The following is a 20,914-nucleotide window of genomic DNA, read 5'->3' on the forward strand; positions in this document are numbered from 1 at the left end:
TAGGAAGGGGTGTGGTGTGTAGGTGTGCTCCTTTTGTACTGGGCCACTCCACATTGCCTACACCTGTAGGGGGGGGTTATGGTGTGTGGGTGTGCTCAGTTTATACTGGCACAGCCTCCATTGACTCCACCTGTGGGGATTGTGTGCACCTGTGGCAGCTCCCTTGTATCCTGCTTGCTGTTTGCGGGTGGTCTGAGATGCCCGTATGGCTGGCATCATGCAGGCCGTGATTACCGGCTTCGCGATGCCAGTATTTGCATGTATGCGTGGGTTGGAATTACCCCCTATTACCGGCATGCTGGTATTTGTTCCCTGAAAGGGCGCGTGTACGCGCCTATGCCGCTATTAGTAGCACCGTTGTTTAGTGTTCCGCTAATACCGGGTTTGCGGCCGGAATGCAACGGGATGGTAAACGATGCCGGTATTACCACACCGGCATCGTTTTTGCCTTACCGGCATACCTCGTAATGAGGCCCACAATGTCTTCCACAGAGCGTCTGATATGGTGCATTGCGTCATGGACACGCCCCTTTCTTTCCAAAAATAGGTACACACTGCGCAGGCCCCGTACAAGTGTTTAGAACAAAATGCTCTCTTTGATTCTGGAACACAAATGGTTCTCACGTCCAGTAAGCACTAGGTAAAAAGTCTTCATCTTTGCTTTTCATGAAGGTGGATTGGACAGAGAATTGTCTTAAGGTCCTTTAGAAACCCTCATATTGGTAAACACTGTGTATTAAGGGTTTCTGGGGTGGAGGTGGTGACTGTGGTCTATCCACAGGTGTATTGAGCAGGGGGGCGCAGTCAGGCCATGCCATGCCTTAAGGTTGCAATCAAACAAGCAGGAGGCTGCCAAAAGGACCCCGGCCTACTGTACAGACAGAATAACAAAGGAGACCACCCTCCGCTCACCTGCTCATTTTGGTGCATCACTTAAGAGCATGGCGATTGTTATTAGGTGTTGCTGTAAGCTGTTTGATGTAGTCCTAGATCCACCACAATACAACTCTGCTTCTACTAATTGTCTTTTATTTTCTTTATGTATAATACATACACACTTAGAATTTTTCTGATTTCTTAGATTTCAAATTTCTTGCATATGCGGGGCATGGGGTAAAAGAATTAATAGATTTGCAAAGGCAGCTGGTGATTTTTTTATTTAGAGGGGCGCACTTATTTGCCCTAAATCTGCGTGAGCGACCGAGCGTTGCCGAGGAAGCCCAAACCAACCAACTGTGGGGGTTTCCCCCAAGCAAACTTTGTAGTATTGTGTTACAATTGTGCATTATACAGCATACTTTCTGTGAAAAATTGGGTAAAAGCCAGACAGTTTGCAGTTGGTTTTGTAGGGTGATTCATGAAAAAATAGAAGCAAGTCCCCAACAGTACAAAAAAGCATTTTCATAATGCCTTTGCCCACAATATTTGCTAGTATAAAAAAGAAAAATCATGCTGGATGTGCCCATACATTTTCATGCTGATTGCACATATACATGCCAGTAATCCCATTTAAGAACATACTCATGTTTGCCTTGGGCATAATGCCAGTAATGATAGTATAGGACAACATGTCCACTTATGTATGCTTTATCATAGATGCCCAGTACAAATACAATGCCTCATTAAGAAATGGCTAGAATAGCTGCTCTAAAATGCCAGTCTAGCCATAAAATAATACTTATCATGCTTGCTTTAGTGTAGACGCCCAATAATAAAATGTATTGCCACAGTAATAACGGCAAAACTAGCTGCACCAAAATGCCAGTCTAGCAACGCAATAGCAACACTTACCATGCTTGCTTTATCACATATCATTTGTGCTAAAACAAGCATGTTAAGTGTTGTTAAGTGGCTAGACTGGAAATGTGATGTACCCAGTCTAGCAATTTCTTACTGTGGCATGAACATGTTTTACTAGTCATCTGTGACAGATGCCTAGCATATGATGTCATGCTAGAGGCGATAATGTAACCACACTGGCTGCAGCAATGCAGTCAAGTCTAGCTACGTGCAAACATGATAAGTGTTGTTATATTTTCTATTTATGTAATATGTTTTATTATTGTGGCATCTGGTTACACTTTATGCCTCTGATGGCATTTGTTTATTGGGCATCATGGTTAAAGCAAACATGATACCATGTTTGCTTGACCCCCTCCCCCACATACCAAATCAGAGGCCCACTCACCGTGCTGGTGATCGGGACTCTGATTTGAGGTCCTTTGGGGAGAGTGAGGGTACTTTTCACGCACTTGCACCCACTCATGCACCCATACACATTCACACTCTTAGTCACACATGCCCCCACAAAGCAGACAATCTTTCATTCACACCCCCAAACATACATTCATTCATCACAAACACAGCCACGCCCATATTTACATTCTTTTCTTACCTGCTGCCTCAGTCCAGAAAACCCTCTGCAAGGTCCCACGCTGGCTCTCTGGCTTTCGCGTATACAGGAACAAGGAAGCAGGGAGTGCTTCCTGGTTCCTGCACAGGAGCCAGGTGCCCTCTGGAGTACGCCCCAGCATCTCTGAATGTGCATTGAGTTGCAGAGGAACCCCCTCACACATTCAGAGCTGAAGTACCTTAGCCTGCATCAGCAAAAACACCCCTGGCCTTGCATTGCCCATTGGACATGTGTGCTGGGATACTAACTGTCAAAGGGAAAGTAAGTTTCACTTTGACAGTTAAAGCCGGCCTACTTGTGCTCCCTCAGCTGATTTTTGCAGCTGTGGGAGCACTTAGGAGCTAATTTCCTTTACAATTTAAATACCCAGAGGGGACTGCTTACGTTTGCACCTTTGTGTAAACAGGTCCCCAACGTGCACTGCAGAGGGAAATTGGGAAGTGTAAAGTGGTGGTGGCAGCCCCCTTACACCTCTCTTTTGCACTCCACAGTGCCAATAGACTAAATACTACCTGCCATGTATGCATGACAGGCAGCGTTTACAAGTATTTACTATGGAAACCGCCATCTTTTTGAAAAAAGCAGGCGGGTTCCTTAGGAAATCTCATGATGGTGTGAAATCGTTTTGTTTTTGAAGGCAGAGAGCAAACGGGCTGCGGACACGTAACTCACATAACGTGCCGCCCTGCGCCTGCAAAATCAATGAAAATCCCCCAGAGCGTGATTGGAGGCATTGAGTAACTATCTGTAGTAGCCCCTCCATCTATGCGTCTGAGGACTCCAAAATGAGCACCTTAGTGTTTTCACTGGGCTGGCTTAGCGGCTCATCCAAAAATAGTGAATCGGCGCCCCGTTCCCATTACGGACTAACCGCTCTTGCTCAAAGGTTTTCTAAATGTGGTCAAGTGATGGCGCAGGATTAGCGCGAAGTTCATATGAGACCAGGATCACCAGCTAATTCACTAGACCTCACATTATCCCCGGCAGCGACTTGCTGGACTCACAGGAAAACAGGCTGATAACTCTGAAAGCCAAGTAGATCTGGGGCAGAGTCAGCCACATTCTGTGGGAGAAAGATGAATGGGCAATGGCAACATGGCTGTACTATGTCCTGCTCAGCTGGTTAGCCCTGCTGTCTCTGTAGGGTGTCCTGCCAGCCAGACAAGGCAGGGCCCCCATAGTCGCCTCTACTGCAGACAGGAGCAGGAGATGCAAGCACTGTCCCTGCTCTCGCCTGCTCCGCCCAGCTCACAGAAAATGGTGTCAGAACCTGAGTAGTTACTGGCACTGACTAGGAAATGTTTTGAGTACCTGGGAAAATGAATGCACTACTTAATCAGGAACCTACCAGGACAGTCAATTCATTCTCTGATAAGGACCCCCTTAGGCAAAGGGCGGCTCCCTCCTTTGCGGCTCCCGGTGTGTCTGCAGGTGTCCGCAGGGGACGCCAGGGCCATTCCACCGCTTCATCTTGTGAGCTTCACCTGCTCCCTCGGCCCACCCCACCCCTACCTGTTCACTTCCTCGCAGTGTGGCTACACTTCTTTGTGTTCTGAATTTGTGGTAAACTAGGGGTTTTTTTTTTTTCTCCCTCCGCAGGATTTTCAAACTTAGGTGGCCTCTCTACTGTGTACCTGATAACCCTTACTGTCTTCACCGTGTTCCGAATTTGTGGTAAACTAGGGTTTTTCTCCCTCTGCAGGATTTTCAAACTCAGGTGGCCTCTCCACTGTGTACCTGATACACCTTACTGTGTTCACCGTGTTCCGAATTTGTGATAAACTAGGGTTTTTCTCCCTCTGCAGGATTTTCAAACTTAGGTGGCCTCTCCAGTGTGTACCTGATACCCTTTACTGTGTTCACCGTGTTCCAAATTTGTGGTAAACTAGGGTTTTTTCTCCCCCCGCAGGATTTACAAACTTAGGTGGCCTCTCCACTGTGTACCTGATACGCTTACTATGTTCTGAATTTGTGGTAAACTAACGCCTGCCACTCTCTTCCTGTCCGCTTGTGCTTGTCCTGTCTTCCCCCACCCACTCCCTCCTATTCTATGGTGCTCTCTATCTCACTAATCTTTTCTAACTGCTTCTCCATTGACTATCCTGCTCTCCTCACTAAATCTGGTAGGAAAAAGTTTAAAAAGGACATCCTGGCCTCCAACCCAGGCCTCCCTATCGCTGACTAATTACAGAAGAAAACCAGAGGATACAATTTTGGAGACAGAAGGAATCAAGAAATTTAATTGAACCTGATCCATTATTTAAATATCAAATTTTAATCGAGAATTAATCATAGCACTCAATTTTACATCGCAGGAAAGGAATTACGAACACATAATTTCACTTAGTTTCACATATAATCCATCTCATTCGTACACAGGCATCCAATAACCATTCATACATCCATCACAATAATACATGTAAGGTAAAACTTTATCCTAAAAAAGTCATAACAATTGATTTACTTATTGTCTTCATAAACAAGAGAGAGAAAGAGATATATAATAAATGTATATGAAAAGCCACAACAACAGATAGTTCAAGTGGTCATCAGTTTAGGATGGGTCACATCGATGTCCAAAGTTGACCTCATCACTGGTTTCTCAACCGGTTTCGGCGTATTTAACTTTAATTGAGTTACGCCTTCATCAGGAGAATAACAATTCAACTCTTCATGAATGAAGAGAGAGAAGGAGAGACAGCTGAAAATTCCTGATATGAAGAACAGGAGTACCAGCTATACCAATATGCGATGTCCCAACACGTCTGTACTGCGTAACCGTCAGCTGGAGATATGGGAATGGTTCAATCCTGCAGTGGCTGTTTTTCATGCAGGCAGCACCATTTCGGAGGAAAGGATCAATCCTCCAATATAAATTTTCATAGACTCAAGGGGTACACCCAGAGATTCACAATTCTCCCGTTCCCGCTCTCTACCTCGCCGCTGTCTACCTGCGTCTCCTCTCCCTTCCGCTTGGTTTGTTTTCGTTTTGAAGGCTTTATTTTCTCCCTATCGCTGACACCTACACTAGTGCCTCCTCCAAGGAAACTCTCGCTGACATCCTCTTTTTCGTGCCTTCTCCTGACCTATGGACCCTTCATATAGTCTCTGTGCTCTCTCCTTTCTCCTCTTCTCCCATTAATGGTGGCACCCGTTGGGATGTCCTCTTGGCTTCCTTCCACTCCTCTAAGGCCATCATTAATGTCTATGCTAATGGGACCGTCTTGGTCCAAGGCCCTCAGGCCAACCTTCACCTCTTCGATAGACGCTTCCCACGCCTCATCAACTTCCTTTCCTCTCCTACTGTGCCCCCTCCTCTGTCCTCGACTAACTTGCCTCTTCCCTCCCTCCCCACCCCCTCTCGTGCTCCTTCTTCACCTCCGCAGGGCGTACCTCTGATCTATACCCCTCCCCAGAAGTCCTTCAAAGAAGGCAAACTTCTCCACATTGCCACTCTTAACTCTCGCTCTGCCGTCAAACATTCCTCTGATATCTGCCGCCTTCTTGAGGAACTTGACCTTGACGTACTCGGTCTCACTGAGACATGGTTCACGGCCAGCTCTGTCACCAGCTTTGACACACTCCTACCCGACGGTTACAAGATCCTCTCTGTGCCCAGGCCCAATCGTGCGGGGGGAGGTCTGGCCCTTTTCCTCCATGAGTGGATTCCTGCCACTGTTACACCCACGCAGACCTACTCCTCTTTTGAATGTCTTGTCTGCCGACTCTCTCTCTCTCCTAGCCATTCCCTTACTGTGGCTACTATCTATCGGCCACCTGGTCAAATTTCCTCCTTCCTCTCCGAGTGGGCGGACCTCTCCTCCTCACTCCTGTCCTCAACCACTCAACTCCTCTTTCTTGGAGACTTCAACATCCACCTGGATGCCTCCTGTCCCCCCTCTGGACTCTTTCGCAACCTCTGCGACTCTCTCTCACTCTCTATTCTCCCGTCTGGGCCGACTCATTCTGCAGGGCATACTCTTGATGCCCTGATCTCCTCTGACCTTCCCCTCTCTGTCCCACTCTCCACTCCTCTCTCCTGGAGTGATCACTTTCTCCTCTCCTCCCACCTCACCCTCCCTACCCCACAGGCAAAGCCACCCCCATCACTGCCACCTTCCTTCTCGGTCATCCGACCCATGAAGCGCGTGTCAGTTGAGGCTTTCGCTGCCACCTTCTTGCCCCCTCCTCCCCCTTCGGCTGACTCCCACCCTGACACAGCCCTCTCCACTCTCCACTCTGCTATATCTGATACTCTTGATATCCTTGCCCCTGTCATGAGAATCCGCCTGAAGCCCAAAGCCAAATGTAACTCCTGGTATGACTCGGATCTCGTCACCCTTAAACGCAAGTGCAGGGTGGCAGAGAGGAAATGGCGTGCTTCATGTTCATCCTCTGAAAAACTGGCCTGTCGCCTGCTCCAAAGGCAATACCGGCTCTCCGTTCTCACCAAGAAGAGAGCCCTTATCCAAGCCCGCATCTCTGCGGCATCTAACAATTCAGCCGAACTCTTTAAAATCTGCAAGGAGCTGGCCAACCCTGCTGCAGTCTCTACCTCTCCTGTCCCCTCCCAGGCCCTCTGCACGGCACTGGCCTCTCACTTCATTTCAAAAACTCAGGACATCCTGTCCTCACTCTCCTCCTATAACCTCCCCCCCCCTCTATTCCCTGCCCTTCCTCTGGCTCTTCTGCAGCCACCCCTCCTCTCTCCTTCTCTTCCTTTCCCCTTTTTTCTGCTGATGAGGTTTCAAGACAAGTCCGATCTATGAAAGTCTCGTCAAAACAGGTCCACCCCTGTTCCTCCAAAACTATCAAGGACCACATTGACTCCTTAGCTCCTGCCCTTGCTGACTTCTGCAATCACTCCTTTGCCTCTGGAGTCTTCCCATCCCCTCTCAAGCACTCCCTTGTGCACCCCCTTCTTAAGAAACCCTCTTCCAACCCTTCCTGCCCAGCTAACTATCGCCCAATCTCTATCACTCCCTTCCTGGGCAAGCTCCTGGAGAAACTGGCCATCTCCCAGCTTAATCTCCATGCTGAATGTGTTGGTAGTCTTCATGACCATCAGTCTGGCTTCAGAGCTGCCAGAAGCACGGAAACTGCTCTCCTGAACATCCGTGAGGACCTGCTCTCGAACCTTGACTCTAACATTCCATGTGTTCTCATTTTGCTTGATCTCTCTTCTGCCTTTGATACTGTGAACCATACCATCCTGCTCAACCGTCTCTGTGATAACCTCGGTATCACTGGTCAGGCTCTGGCGTGGCTGACCTCTTTCCTCTCAAATCGACCCTCCCAGGTCCAACTGGGATATTTCCTCTCTGACATCTTCTTCTCTACCTGTGGTGTCCCCCAGGGATCTAACCTCTCTCCCTGGCTGTTCAACCAGTATCTGGCACTTCTCGCCCACCACATCGCCGCTCTCTGCCCCTACTTTCAGTGCTATGCGGATGATACCCAGCTCATTTTCAGGCTACCCTTGGCCTCCTCTTCTCCTTCCCTCATCTCTGACTGTCTTTCTGCTATCCAGGAATGGTGTGCCGCCAACGACCTCTGCCTTAATGCCAGTAAGACTGAGATTCTACTCATCGGCACTCCCACTCCCTCCTTCCCTGCTGCTCTCTGGCCGGCCTCTCTGGGCCCTCTTCCTGCTCCTACCTGCAAGGCAAAAAACCTTGGGGTCATCTTCGACTCCACACTCTCCTTCTCTCCTCACATATCCGACGTTTCTAAGAAGTCACACTACCAGCTACACCTCCTCAGAGGTATCCTTCCTTTCCTCTCCTTCCCCCAGAAGCTCACTGTCTCTAGAGCCCTGGTTCTCTCTAAGCTGGACTACTGTAACAGCCTCTATCTAAATATGCCCGCCTCTACTCTCCGCCCTTTGCAACTCATCCAGAACAGGACTGCAAGACTTGTCCTTGGCCTCAAGCCCATGGACCGTATCTCTCCAGGACTGAAATCACTACACTGGCTCCCAGTGACTGCGAAGATCAAGTTCAAAACCCATTGCATTGTCCACAAGGCCGTCTGGGGCCTTGGGCCAAAATACCTTCATCTCTCTCTTCCTAAATATCTTCCTTCTCAAGCTCTTCGCTCATCCGCCTCCAACTCCCTCAGGGTCAGCCGCTTCTCCAAACAACGAGTTGGGGGCAGATCTCTTTCCACTGCAGGGGCCTCCCTCTGGAACAGCCTTCCTGCCTCCCTGAAACTTGAGGAGAACCACCTCCGGTTCCGGAAGCACCTCAAAACCTTCCTCTTTGCCTCCGCTTTCTCTCCCCCTCTCCCCTGCTAATACTACTGAAACTGCACTGAATCTGCAACTGGGCCATTCACCGTTCTCGGCCCAGCCACTCTCCCCTGCACTGCCTCCACGGCAACCCCTGCACTACGGGACTGTGTCTGTATCCATACAGCCCCCCTTCCCAGCACTGTTCTGCACTTACCTCGCACTTGCCACCAGCTGGCCCTTGTTATTTCCCTTTGGGGAGAGTGAGGCTACTTTTCACGCACTTGCACCCACTCATGCACCCATACACATTCACACTCTTAGTCACACATGCCCCCACAAAGCAAACAATCTTTCATTCACACCCCCAAACATACACTCATTCATCACAAACACAGCCACGCCCATATTTACATTCTTTTCTTACCTGCTGCCTCAGTCCAGAATCCCCTCTGCAAGGTCCCGCGATGGCTCTCTGGCTTTCGCGTATACAGGAACAAGGAAGCAGGGAGTGCTTCCTGGTTCCTGCACAGGAGCCAGGTGCCCTCTGGAGTACGCCCCAGCATCCCTGAATGTGCATTGAGGTGCAGAGGAACCCCCTCACACATTCAGAGCTGAAGTACCTTAGCCTGCATCAGCAAAAACACCCCTGGCCTTGCATTGCCCATTGGACATGTGTGCTGGGATACTAACTGTCAAAGGGAAAGTAAGTTTCACTTTGACAGTTAAAGCCGGCCTACTTGTGCTCCCTCAGCTGATTTTTGCAGCTGTGGGAGCACTTGGGAGCTAATTTTCTTTACAATTTAAATTACCCAGAGGGGACTGCTTACGTTTGCACCTTTGTGTAAACAGGTCCCCAACGTGCACTGCAGAGGGAAATTGGGAAGTGTAAAGAGGTGGTGGCAGCCCCCTTACACCTCTCTTTTGCACTCCACAGTGCCAATAGACTAAATACTACCTGCCATGTATGCATGACAGGCAGCGTTTACAAGTATTTACTATGGAAACCGCCATCTTTTTGAAAAAAGCAGGCGGGTTCCTTAGGAAATCTCATGATGGTGTGAAATCGTTTTGTTTTTGAAGGCAGAGAGCAAACGGGCTGCGGACATGTAACTCACATAACGTGCCGCCCTGCGCCTGCAAAATCAATGAAAATCCCCCAGAGCGTGATTGGAGGCATTGAGTAACTATCTGTAGTAGCCCCTCCATCTATGCGTCTGAGGACTCCAAAAGGAGCACCTTAGTGTTTTCACTGGGCTGGCTTGGCGGCTCATCCAAAAATGGTGAATCGGCGCCCCGTTCCCATTACGGACTAACCGCTCTTGCTCAAAGGTTTTCTAAATGTGGTCAAGTGATGGCGCAGGATTAGCGCGAAGTTCATATGAGACCAGGATCACCAGCTAATTCACTAGACCTCACATTATCCCCGGCAGCGACTTGCTGGACTCACAGGAAAACAGGCTGATAACTCTGAAAGCCAAGTAGATCTGGGGCAGAGTCAGCCACATTCTGTGGGAGAAAGGGGAATGGGCAATGGCAACATGGCTGTGCTATGTCCTGCTCAGCTGGTTAGCCCTGCTGTCTCTGTAGGGTGTCCTGCCAGCCAGACAAGGCAGGGCCCCCATAGTCGCCTCTACTGCAGACAGGAGCAGGAGATGCAAGCACTGTCCCTGCTCTCGCCTGCTCCGCCCAGCTCACAGAAAATGGTGTCAGAACCTGAGTAGTTACTGGCACTGACTAGGAAATGTTTTGAGTACCTGGGAAAATGAATGCACTACTTAATCAGGAACCTACCAGGACAGTCAATTCATTCTCTGATAAGGGCCCCCTTAGGCAAAGGGCGGCTCCCTCCTTTGCGGCTCCCGGTGTGTCTGCAGGTGTCCGCAGGGGACGCCAGGGCCATTCCACCGCTTCATCTTGTGAGCTCCACCTGCTCCCTCGGCCCACCCCACCCCTACCTGTTCACTTCCTCGCAGTGTGGCTACACTTCTTTGTGTTCTGAATTTGTGGTAAGCTAGGTTTTTTTTTTTTTTTCTCCCTCCGCAGGATTTTCAAACTTAGGTGGCCTCTCCACTGTGTACCTGATACCCCTTACTGTCTTCACCGTGTTCCGAATTTGTGGTAAACTAGGGTTTTTCTCCCTCTGCAGGATTTTCAAACTTAGGTGGCCTCTCCACTGTGTACCTGATACACCTTACTGTGTTCACCGTGTTCCGAATTTGTGGTAAGCTAGGGTTTTTCTCCCTCTGCAGGATTTTCAAACTTAGGTGGCTTCTCCAGTGTGTACCTGATACCCTTTACTGTGTTCACCGTGTTCCAAATTTGTGGTAAACTAGGGTTTTTTCTCCCCCCGCAGGATTTACAAACTTAGGTGGCCTCTCCACTGTGTACCTGATACGCTTACTATGTTCTGAATTTGTGGTAAACTAACGCCTGCCACTCTCTTCCTGTCCGCTTGCGCTTGTCCTGTCTTCCCCCACCCACTCCCTCCTATTCTATGGTGCTCTCTATCTCACTAATCTTTTCTAACTGCTTCTCCATTGACTATCCTGCTCTCCTCACTAAATCTGGTAGGAAAAAGTTTAAAAAGGACATCCTGGTCTCCAACCCAGGCCTCCCTATCGCTGACTAATTACGGAAGAAAACCAGAGGATACAATTTTGGAGACAGAAGGAATCAAGAAATTTAATTGAACCTGATCCATTATTTAAATATCAAATTTTAATCGAGAATTAATCATAGCACTCAATAATTTTACATCGCAGGAAAGGAATTAAGAACACATAATTTCACATAGTTTCACATATAATCCATCTCATTCGTACACAAGCATCCAATAACCATTCATACATCCATCACAATAATACATGTAAGGTAAAACTTTATCCTAAAAAAGTCATAACAATTGATTTACTTATTGTCTTCATAAAAAAGAGAGAGAAAGAGATATATAATAAATGTATATGAAAAGCCACAACAACAGATAGTTCAAGTGGTCATCAGTTTAGGATGGGTCACATCGATGTCCAAAGTTGACCTCATCACTGGTTTCTCAACCGGTTTCGGCGTATTTAACTTTAGTTGAGTTACGCCTTCATCAGGAGAATAACAATTCAACTCTTCATGAATGAAGAGAGAGAAGGAGAGACAGCTGAAAATTCCTGATATGAAGAACAGGAGTACCAGCTATACCAATATGCGATGTCCCAACACGTCTGTACTGCGTAACCGTCAGCTGGAGATATGGGAATGGTTCAATCCTGCAGTGGCTGTTTTTCATGCAGGCAGCACCATTTCGGAGGAAAGGATCAATCCTCCAATAGAAATTTTCATAGACTCAAGGGGTACACCCAGAGATTCACAATTCTCCCGTTCCCGCTCTCTACCTCGCCACTGTCTACCTGCGTCTCCTCTCCCTTCCGCTTGGTTTGTTTTCGTTTTGAAGGCTTTATTTTCTCCCTATCGCTGACACCTACACTAGTGCCTCCTCCAAGGAAACTCTCACTGACATCCTCTTTTTCGTGCCTTCTCCTGACCTATGGACCCTTCATATGGTCTCTGTGCTCTCTCCTTTCTCCTCTTCTCCCATTAATGGTGGCACCCGTTGGGATGTCCTCTTGGCTTCCTTCCACTCCTCTAAGGCCATCATTAATGTCTATGCTAATAGGACCGTCTTGGTCCAAGGCCCTCAGGCCAACCTTCACCTCTTCGATAGACGGTTCCCACGCCTCATCAACTTCCTTTCCTCTCCTACTGTGCCCCCTCCTCTGTCCTCGACTAACTTGCCTCTTCCCTCCCTCCCCACCCCCTCTCGTGCTCCTTCTTCACCTCCGCAGGGCATACCTCTGATCTGTACCCCTCCCCGGAAGTCCTTCAAAGAAGGCAAACTTCTCCACATTGCCACTCTTAACTCTCGCTCTGCCGTCAAACATTCCTCTGATATCTGCCGCCTTCTTGAGGAACTTGACCTTGACGTACTCGGTCTCACTGAGACATGGTTCACGGCCAGCTCTGTCACCAGCTTTGACACACTCCTACCCAACGGTTACAAGATCCTCTCTGTGCCCAGGCCCAATCGTGCGGGGGGAGGTGTGGCCCTTTTCTTCCCTGAGTGGATTCCTGCCACTGTTACACCCACGCAGACCTACTCCTCTTTTGAATGTCTTGTCTGCCGACTCTCTCTCTCTCCTAGCCATTCCCTTACCGTGGCTACTATCTATCGGCCACCTGGTCAAATTTCCTCCTTCCTCTCCGAGTGGGCGGACCTCTCCTCCTCACTCCTGTCCTCAACCACTCAACTCCTCTTTCTTGGAGACTTCAACATCCACCTGGATGCCTCCTGTCCCCCCTCTGGACTCTTTCGCAACCTCTGCGACTCTCTCTCACTCTCTATTCTCCCGTCTGGGCCGACTCATTCTGCAGGGCACACTCTTGATGCCCTGATCTCCTCTGACCTTCCCCTCTCTGTCCCACTCTCCACTCCTCTCTCCTGGAGTGATCACTTTCTCCTCTCCTCCCACCTCACCCTCCCTACCCCACAGGCAAAGCCACCCCCATCACTGCCACCTTCCTTCTCGGTCATCCGACCCATGAAGCGCGTGTCAGTTGAGGCTTTCGCTGCCACCTTCTTGCCCCCTCCTCCCGCTTCGGCTGACTCCCACCCTGACACAGCCCTCTCCACTCTCCACTCTGCTATATCTGATACTCTTGATATCCTTGCCCCTGTCATGAGAATCCGCCTGAAGCCCAAAGCCAAATGTAACTCCTGGTATGACTCGGATCTCGTCACCCTTAAACGCAAGTGCAGGGTGGCAGAGAGGAAATGGCGTGCTTCATGTTCATCCTCTGACAAACTGGCCTGTCGCCTGCTTCAAAGGCAATACCGGCTCTCCGTTCTCACCAAGAAGAGAGCCCTTATCCAAGCCCGCATCTCTGCGGCATCTAACAATTCAGCCGAACTCTTTAAAATCTGCAAGGAGCTGGCCAACCCTGCTGCAGTCTCTACCTCTCCTGTCCCCTCCCAGGCCCTCTGCACGGCACTGGCCTCTCACTTCATTTCAAAAACTCAGGACATCCTGTCCTCACTCTCCTCCTATAACCTCCCCCCCTCTATTCCCTGCCCTTCCTCTGGCTCTTCTGCAGCCACCCCTCCTCTCTCTTTCTCTTCCTTTCCCCTTTTTTCTGCTGATGAGGTTTCAAGACAAGTCCGATCTATGAAAGTCTCGTCAAAACAGGTCCACCCCTGTTCCTCCAAAACTATCAAGGACCACATTGACTCCTTGGCTCCTGCCCTTGCTGACTTCTGCAATCCCTCCTTCGCCTCTGGAGTCTTCCCATCCCCTCTCAAGCACTCCCTTGTGCACCCCCTTCTTAAGAAACCCTCTTCCGACCCTTCCTGCCCAGCTACCTATCGCCCAATCTCTATCACTCCCTTCCTGGGCAAGCTCCTGGAGAAACTGGCCATCTCCCAGCTTAATCTCCATGCTGAATGTGTTGGTAGTCTTCATGACCATCAGTCTGGCTTCAGAGCTGCCAGAAGCACGGAAACTGCTCTCCTGAACATCCGTGAGGACCTGCTCTCGAACCTTGACTCTAACATTCCATGTGTTCTCATTTTGCTTGATTTCTCTTCTGCCTTTGATACTGTGAACCATACCATCCTGCTCAACCGTCTCTGTGATAACCTCGGTATCACTGGTCAGGCTCTGGCGTGGCTGACCTCTTTCCTCTCAAATCGACCCTCCCAGGTCCAACTGGGATATTTCCTCTCTGACATCTTCTTCTCTACCTGTGGTGTCCCCCAGGGATCTAACCTCTCTCCCTGGCTGTTCAACCAGTATCTGGCACTTCTCGCCCACCACATCGCCGCTCTCTGCCCCTACTTTCAGTGCTATGCGGATGATACCCAGCTCATTTTCAGGCTACCCTTGGCCTCCTCTTCTCCTTCCCTCATCTCTGACTGTCTTTCTGCTATCCAGGAATGGTGTGCCGCCAACGACCTCTGCCTTAATGCCAGTAAGACTGAGATTCTACTCATCGGCACTCCCACTCCCTCCTTCCCTGCTGCTCTCTGGCCGGCCTCTCTGGGCCCTCTTCCTGCTCCTACCTGCAAGGCAAAAAACCTTGGGGTCATCTTCGACTCCACACTCTCCTTCTCTCCTCACATATCCGACGTATCTAAGAAGTCACACTACCAGCTACACCTCCTCAGAGGTATCCTTCCTTTCCTCTCCTTCCCCCAGAAGCTCACTGTCTCTAGAGCCCTGGTTCTCTCTAAGCTGGACTACTGTAACAGCCTCTATCTAAATATGCCCGCCTCTACTCTCCGCCCTTTGCAACTCATCCAGAACAGGACTGCAAGACTTGACCTTGGCCTCAAGCCCATGGACCGTATCTCTCCAGGACTGAAATCACTACACTGGCTCCCAGTGACTGCGAGGATCAAGTTCAAAACCCTCTGCATTGTCCACAAGGCCGTCTGGGGCCTTGTTCCAAAATACCTTCATCTCTCTCTTCCTAAATATCTTCCTTCTCAAGCTCTTCGCTCATCCGCCTCCAACTCCCTCAGGGTCAGCCGCTTCTCCAAACAACGAGTTGGGGGCAGATCTCTTTCCACTGCAGGGGCCTCCCTCTGGAACAGCCTTCCTGCCTCCCTGAAACTTGAGGAGAACCACCTCCGGTTCCGGAAGCACCTCAAAACCTTCCTCTTTGCCTCCGCTTTCTCTCCCCCTCTCCCCTGCTAATACTACTGAAACTGCACTGAATCTGCAACTGGGCCATTCACCGTTCTCGGCCCAGCCACTCTCCCCTGCACTGCCTCCACGGCAACCCCTGCACTACGGGACTGTGTCTGTATCCATACAGCCCCCCTTCCCAGCACTGTTCTGCACTTACCTCGCACTTGCCACCAGCTGGCCCTTGTTATTTATCCTGTATGCTGTATGCAAATAACCCTGTACTGCACTTTCCCCTCTCCCTTTCCCCCATGCACTTTTCCCTTCCCCTCTACCCTTGCACTTGCGCGATCTGATGACACCTGGCCTAGTAAGATCGTTGTCTGTCTCCCCTTGTCCCCCCCCCCCTGCCTCGTCGCGCCTTGAAACACTTGTGTATAGGCGCGTTACAAATGCCTATCATATCATATCACATCATATCATTCTGTCTGGCTGCGCCTAGATTTAAATAAAAAAAAAGCAGGGGGAGCAGCTTCCCTGTTTTGGCAGCTCAAGCTTGGAATGCCCTCCCTCCTTCCTTTAGAGCGGACCAACCCTTTTACAGCTTTAGGCGAGACACTATAAAGTGGCTTGTAACCAACGACCACTACCACATGTGTACTGTCTGAGCCTGCGCAAGAGGATGGCACTCCCCCATGACACTGTATCTACTGCCAATAAACAATCAATGTATTGCTGCTTCACCTGAACCAATTGTATATATTCCTTGATTACCTTGGCCTCACCAATTGTAAATATTGAAACCTACTGTAAATATTGTAAATACTGTAACTCATGCCTAAAGTATACTTGTAAGTCTGTAAAATGCGCCCAGATACCTCAGGGTGTGGCGCGCCATACAAATAAACAAACAAACACACTTAGCAAACTGTGTGAAGATCTGAGCAAACTATGCCAATGCCAAGAACTGATGCGAATATCTAGGCAAATTATGGTTATACCTGGAAAATGGTGTAAGTACCTGACATCAGAAATTTAAATAATTGTACTAATTAGTGTATTATGATGAGAGTAGCTTGGCAGCTAATTGCAATACATGGCACATGGTATCACTAGCCTGGGATTTCCTGGTGAAAGGTGGCAAATGGTTTCAGTGCCTGGCTCAGTTTTAAGGCCATATGAAGTGTACTTGAGGTTATCATGCAATACCAGTCACATGATGGTACTTCCTGGTCAAGTAATAAAAACATCTGGAACATAGCGTGGTGTGTGCTTGAACCTATGAGGCCTGTATTGGCCAGACAGGACACATGTTCACTATACAAAAGCTATTGTGTTGGATTTGTCAGTGCTTTTATTTATTTGTGCATGACCTAAGGTCCCTTATTGATACATTGTGGAGTCCTTTTTGATTGACCTTTCCTAATGATCTGAACTTGATAAATGATGTTGTGAAATTGATTAATGACTGTGTTCATGCACCTGCCAGACTCTATGGACAATAATGTGCTGTGAAATCCACCAACAGGTGATGGCGTCTGAGAGTCACAAGTTCCTTAACAATCCTCTCTACTCGTCCGGGATTCTGGTGGCCTGGGATCCGGCTCCGTACTCAGCTGACCTTGCAGAGGTTAGTGAAGACGCCCTCTGATGTGCCGCCTGAGGCGCATCCAGAGCACCCTCACTCTGCACATCCATGGGGTCCCTTTCCCTGGATCACTATTCTTGGTGTAGTCTACTAAAGAAATAGAACCCGAGGAGTAAGGCATTACAGGTCGGGTAGTATGGCCCCCCTCCTCCGAGGCTTCTATTGCTACTAGTACCCCGCCACATTGTACCGGGGAACTAATAGTATTTTTTCTCCAGTTAGGAAATGGAGCGGAAACCGTTTTGTAACTTGAGAGAAAAAAGAAAAAAATGGCCACCACAGATCGGGGAGAAGTTACAACACGTAGTCCCTTCTCCCTTTCCATGGTGGTCTTGAAAAATATTGGTTTTAAAAAGAAAATAATGAAAGTAGCCACCATGGAACGAAGTAAAAGGACTACGCATAGTGCCTTTTCCCTTTCCATGGAGGCCAGTCGCAGATCGGGAACGATCAGCGATGCACGTGGCGCACGGCACCACAGCAGGTAAGTCTGTGTGGGGCTGGTAACGACCCGGACAAGGACAATCAGATCGATTGTAACAATCTGATTGCCCATCGCCGCGTACTAAGAAAGAGAAGGGTCCACTTCTCAGTTCTGGAATAGCATTGGTTGTTACATATCAGGCTAGAGGTGCACTAGCAAAGCTTTGTCTTGGTTTCAATACCGGCGAATCAACTGATGCTGTATGTTAGGAAAATGGTACATTAGTAAACTGTATCTAGGATCCAGTCCTGAAATAGCAGCGAGCAGTAGGGGGAAAGTACAGAGGGACAGATGCAGGTGTATTGGCAACGCTCTGTGTGGGCCTCCATACTGGTTCGGCAGTTAGTGGCAGACTTGGCAGAGGTCTGGACTGAGATGAATCGACAAAGCTGTGTGGACTGTTGTTAAATTGGCAGAGCTGTGTGAGACTTGTATGGGGTACTCTAGTAGGTGTGAGTTGCTATATTTGAGCATTTGATCCAACCTTCTTTCCTGCTGTCTTCCCCCTCAGTGGTTTAAGAAGCCGGATTACCCGATCTTCACCAGGTACAAGGCGTATCGTCAGAAGCATCCAGAACAGCCCTTTTACATCCTGCACCCACAGGTGCAGTGGCGGCTTTGGAACATCATCCAAGAGAACGCAGCCGAGCGCATACAGCGCAACCCACCATCGTCTGGATTTCTGGGTAAGAATAGAAAGAAGAGAAGTTTGCCATTTTTCTCCCTATAGAGGTGTTGGCTATGCCAAAGACAGTGGCACATGTTGGGCATGTTGCTCCCTACGGGAGAGTCAGGCTTGGTGCAGCCTGCAAGGGAGTTGGGCATACCTAGACACATAAGATTAGTTTAGCATGTAGGAGCCTTTTAAGGGAGTTGAGAAGAGAGCTGAGCAGGCCACCTCTTAGTAGCATGCCACTGGGCCAATCACCAAAAGCCAATACGACTAGGCCCACACGATTAGCCTACTGCCACTGCCTCACCATTCCCAGATTCAAGCGAGTCTCCAACTTCCCAGTCACTGCCGCTATGCTCTGGAATTTCCTGCCGCTCACTCTTCGCTCTGTACCATCTTCCTGGACATTCAGAAAACGTTTCAAAACCAGGCTCTTTAAGATATGATATGATATGATGTGGCATTTATAACGCGCCTGTACACAAGTGTTTCTAGGCGTGAGTAGATTGCTCATATTATGACCAGCCAGTCCTCATTCTGCCCCTGCCTTTGTCCTGTAACCAGCACCTAGATGCCTCAGGGTTAAGTGTACTTTATACATGTAAAAATAAAAATAAATAAACAAAGCAAAGCATTTATGGAGAATGGGGCATGTTGCATATGTTGGTTGGTTTTTATCACATGACAGCCGAAGAGGGATGTTGGATATGTGGCAGCCTACCAATAGAGATGGGAATGTTATATTATGTGGATATAGTTTGGCACATCGGAGCCAATGGAGGAGTTTGCCATGACCCAGCCTGTGGATGGGAGCTGGGAATGTCGTCGTCCTCGGAGGAGAGTTGGCCTGTGTGGTTCTTTCACCGTGTCCCAGCCTGTAGTTAGCTGGGCACATCACAGCCTGTAAGGGATGTTGAGCCTGTTGCAGCTTCTTGTGGGAGTAGGGCATGCCACAGGCTTTGGGGGCAGGGGACAGGGGGCTGTGGGAGCAGGCTACTCTAAGTCTATGGGCAGAGTGGAAATTCACAGGCCTATGGGAGAGCTGGGAAGCCAGAGTCTATTGCACAACTTGTGTCCTTGGGTCCTTGGGTCTGTGAGGATTTAGGACTGCTTGGGAAATATTGGCATATTGCGCCTCTCTGGGATTTGGGCTTTTGTTGTCTTTACGCTGACTTTACGATACATTGTGTCTGTTGGTGCCTATGGGAGATTTGTGAGAGTTGGTGCCTGTGGGAGATTTGTGAAAGTTGTTGCCTATGGGAGATTTGTGAGAGTTGTTCCCTATGGGAGATTTGTGAGAGTTTTTGCCTGTGGGAGATTTGTGAGAGTTGTTGCATATGTGAGATTTGTGAGAGTTGTTGCCTTTGGGAGATTTGTGAAAGTTGTTGCTTATGGGAGATTTGTGAGAGTTGTTCCCTATGGGAGATTTGTGAGAGTTGTTGCCTGTGTAGGCAGTTAGGCAAGTTTCTGTTAAGGAGGCGTGTTTTTACAGTGGAGTTGGGCATCACACGTGGGGGTTTTGGGCCTAAGGAAGGAGTTGGATGTTGCAAAGTCTATGGGGAAAATGCCCTTTGAGGACTGTGAGGCAAGTAGAATGTCTGGCGGCCGGCAATTATTTCAGTATCCTTGATTAATTTAGGTGTTATAAAGTGCTCTAAGTGTTGCACTGAAATCTAGTCAAGCCACTTAGTTAGACTTATCTTGAAAACATTTGTAAAGCGCAACATAAGCCCGAAGGCATCTTGGCGCTGCGGCAAGCGAGGCAAGGTCGGACCTGTTGGAGTGAAAAAGTTAAAAAAGAAAAGTCTTCAAAGCCTGACGAAACGGAAGGTGAGCCTCGATATTGCGCAAGGCAAAAGGAAGAGTATTCCAAGCTTTAGCAGCCGGTATACAAAAAGCTTGGCCGCCTAGGCGGGCAAACCTAACGTAATGGCCTGGCAGGTTTATAAAAAACGGAACTTTGGCCTTACGAAATTCTGCACCCACGCCGTGAAGGGCCGTGTGCAACAAGCACAGAGACTTGAATCTGATCCGCGGCTACGCTGGGAGCCAATGAAGTTGACGCAAGAGAGGAGACATGTGTGCTCCGAATGGGGGGCAGAGAACAGCCCTCGCTGCTGAGTTCTGCAATAGCTGAAGGCGCCGAAGCAAATTCCCAGGATGGGCAAGGTAAAGAGTATTGCAGTAGTCGATGTTTGAAAGGACTAATGTAGAGACTGGAGATGCAATCCAGTTTTGAGACCTCAAGGCACATGTGTCTTGGATGTCTCGGGCCAGTGGGGGCTTATTGAGGCTTGCCTGTGGGAATTGTGGCATGCCTCATTGCATTTCGGATAGGCTTGGTGATAAGCTGCAGTGTTGAATGACAAATATATGATTGGAAACAGGTAAAGACTACCAGTTGAAGTATTTCTATTGATGGCATGTTAGCCTTAGCGAGTATACCCATGCCCATATCGATGGGCATATTTTGTGTTGTTGCTTGTATTGGTTTTGGCAGGGGTGGACTGGGAACCAAAAGAGGTCTTGGGAATAATTTTCAAAGTGGCCCCATATTATACATTTTCAACAAGCCCAAACCTTTTCCTGTGGGAACATGTGGAAATAAACTAGGTTACCAGACAAAACAGGCCAAGTGTGCAAAGGCCTATCAGGAAATCTGCAGGGTTCCCTATAGGGTTTTGGGTCCTATTCTGTGGCTCCATGCTTGAAGTCCACGATGCAACCCTGTAAACCGGGCTTAAGAACCAGCAGAAAGGGAGCTTGCGCTTGAAGTAAAGCAAGTGCCCGTTC

The 20,914-nt window shown here is 48.9% G+C and overlaps 1 protein-coding gene across 3 annotated transcripts in view; it reads left to right on the forward strand.

The window, feature by feature from the left end:
* The window catches only part of LOC138568282 (beta-galactoside alpha-2,6-sialyltransferase 1-like), a 196,571-nt gene that overhangs the window by 44,841 nt on the left and 130,816 nt on the right, over positions 1-20,914 (forward strand). For all 3 annotated transcript variants that reach the window (XM_069646433.1, XM_069646432.1, XM_069646434.1), the window contains 2 exons: positions 16,845-16,946; positions 17,960-18,134. In XM_069646433.1, the coding sequence (XP_069502534.1) occupies positions 16,845-16,946; positions 17,960-18,134 (277 nt within the window). The remainder of the gene's footprint in view (positions 1-16,844; positions 16,947-17,959; positions 18,135-20,914) is intronic.

This window comes from Ambystoma mexicanum, chromosome 1p (genome assembly GCF_040938575.1).
Source record: "Ambystoma mexicanum isolate Mex_15411 chromosome 1p, UKY_AmexF1_1, whole genome shotgun sequence".
Classification (NCBI taxonomy): Eukaryota; Metazoa; Chordata; class Amphibia; order Caudata; family Ambystomatidae; genus Ambystoma; species Ambystoma mexicanum.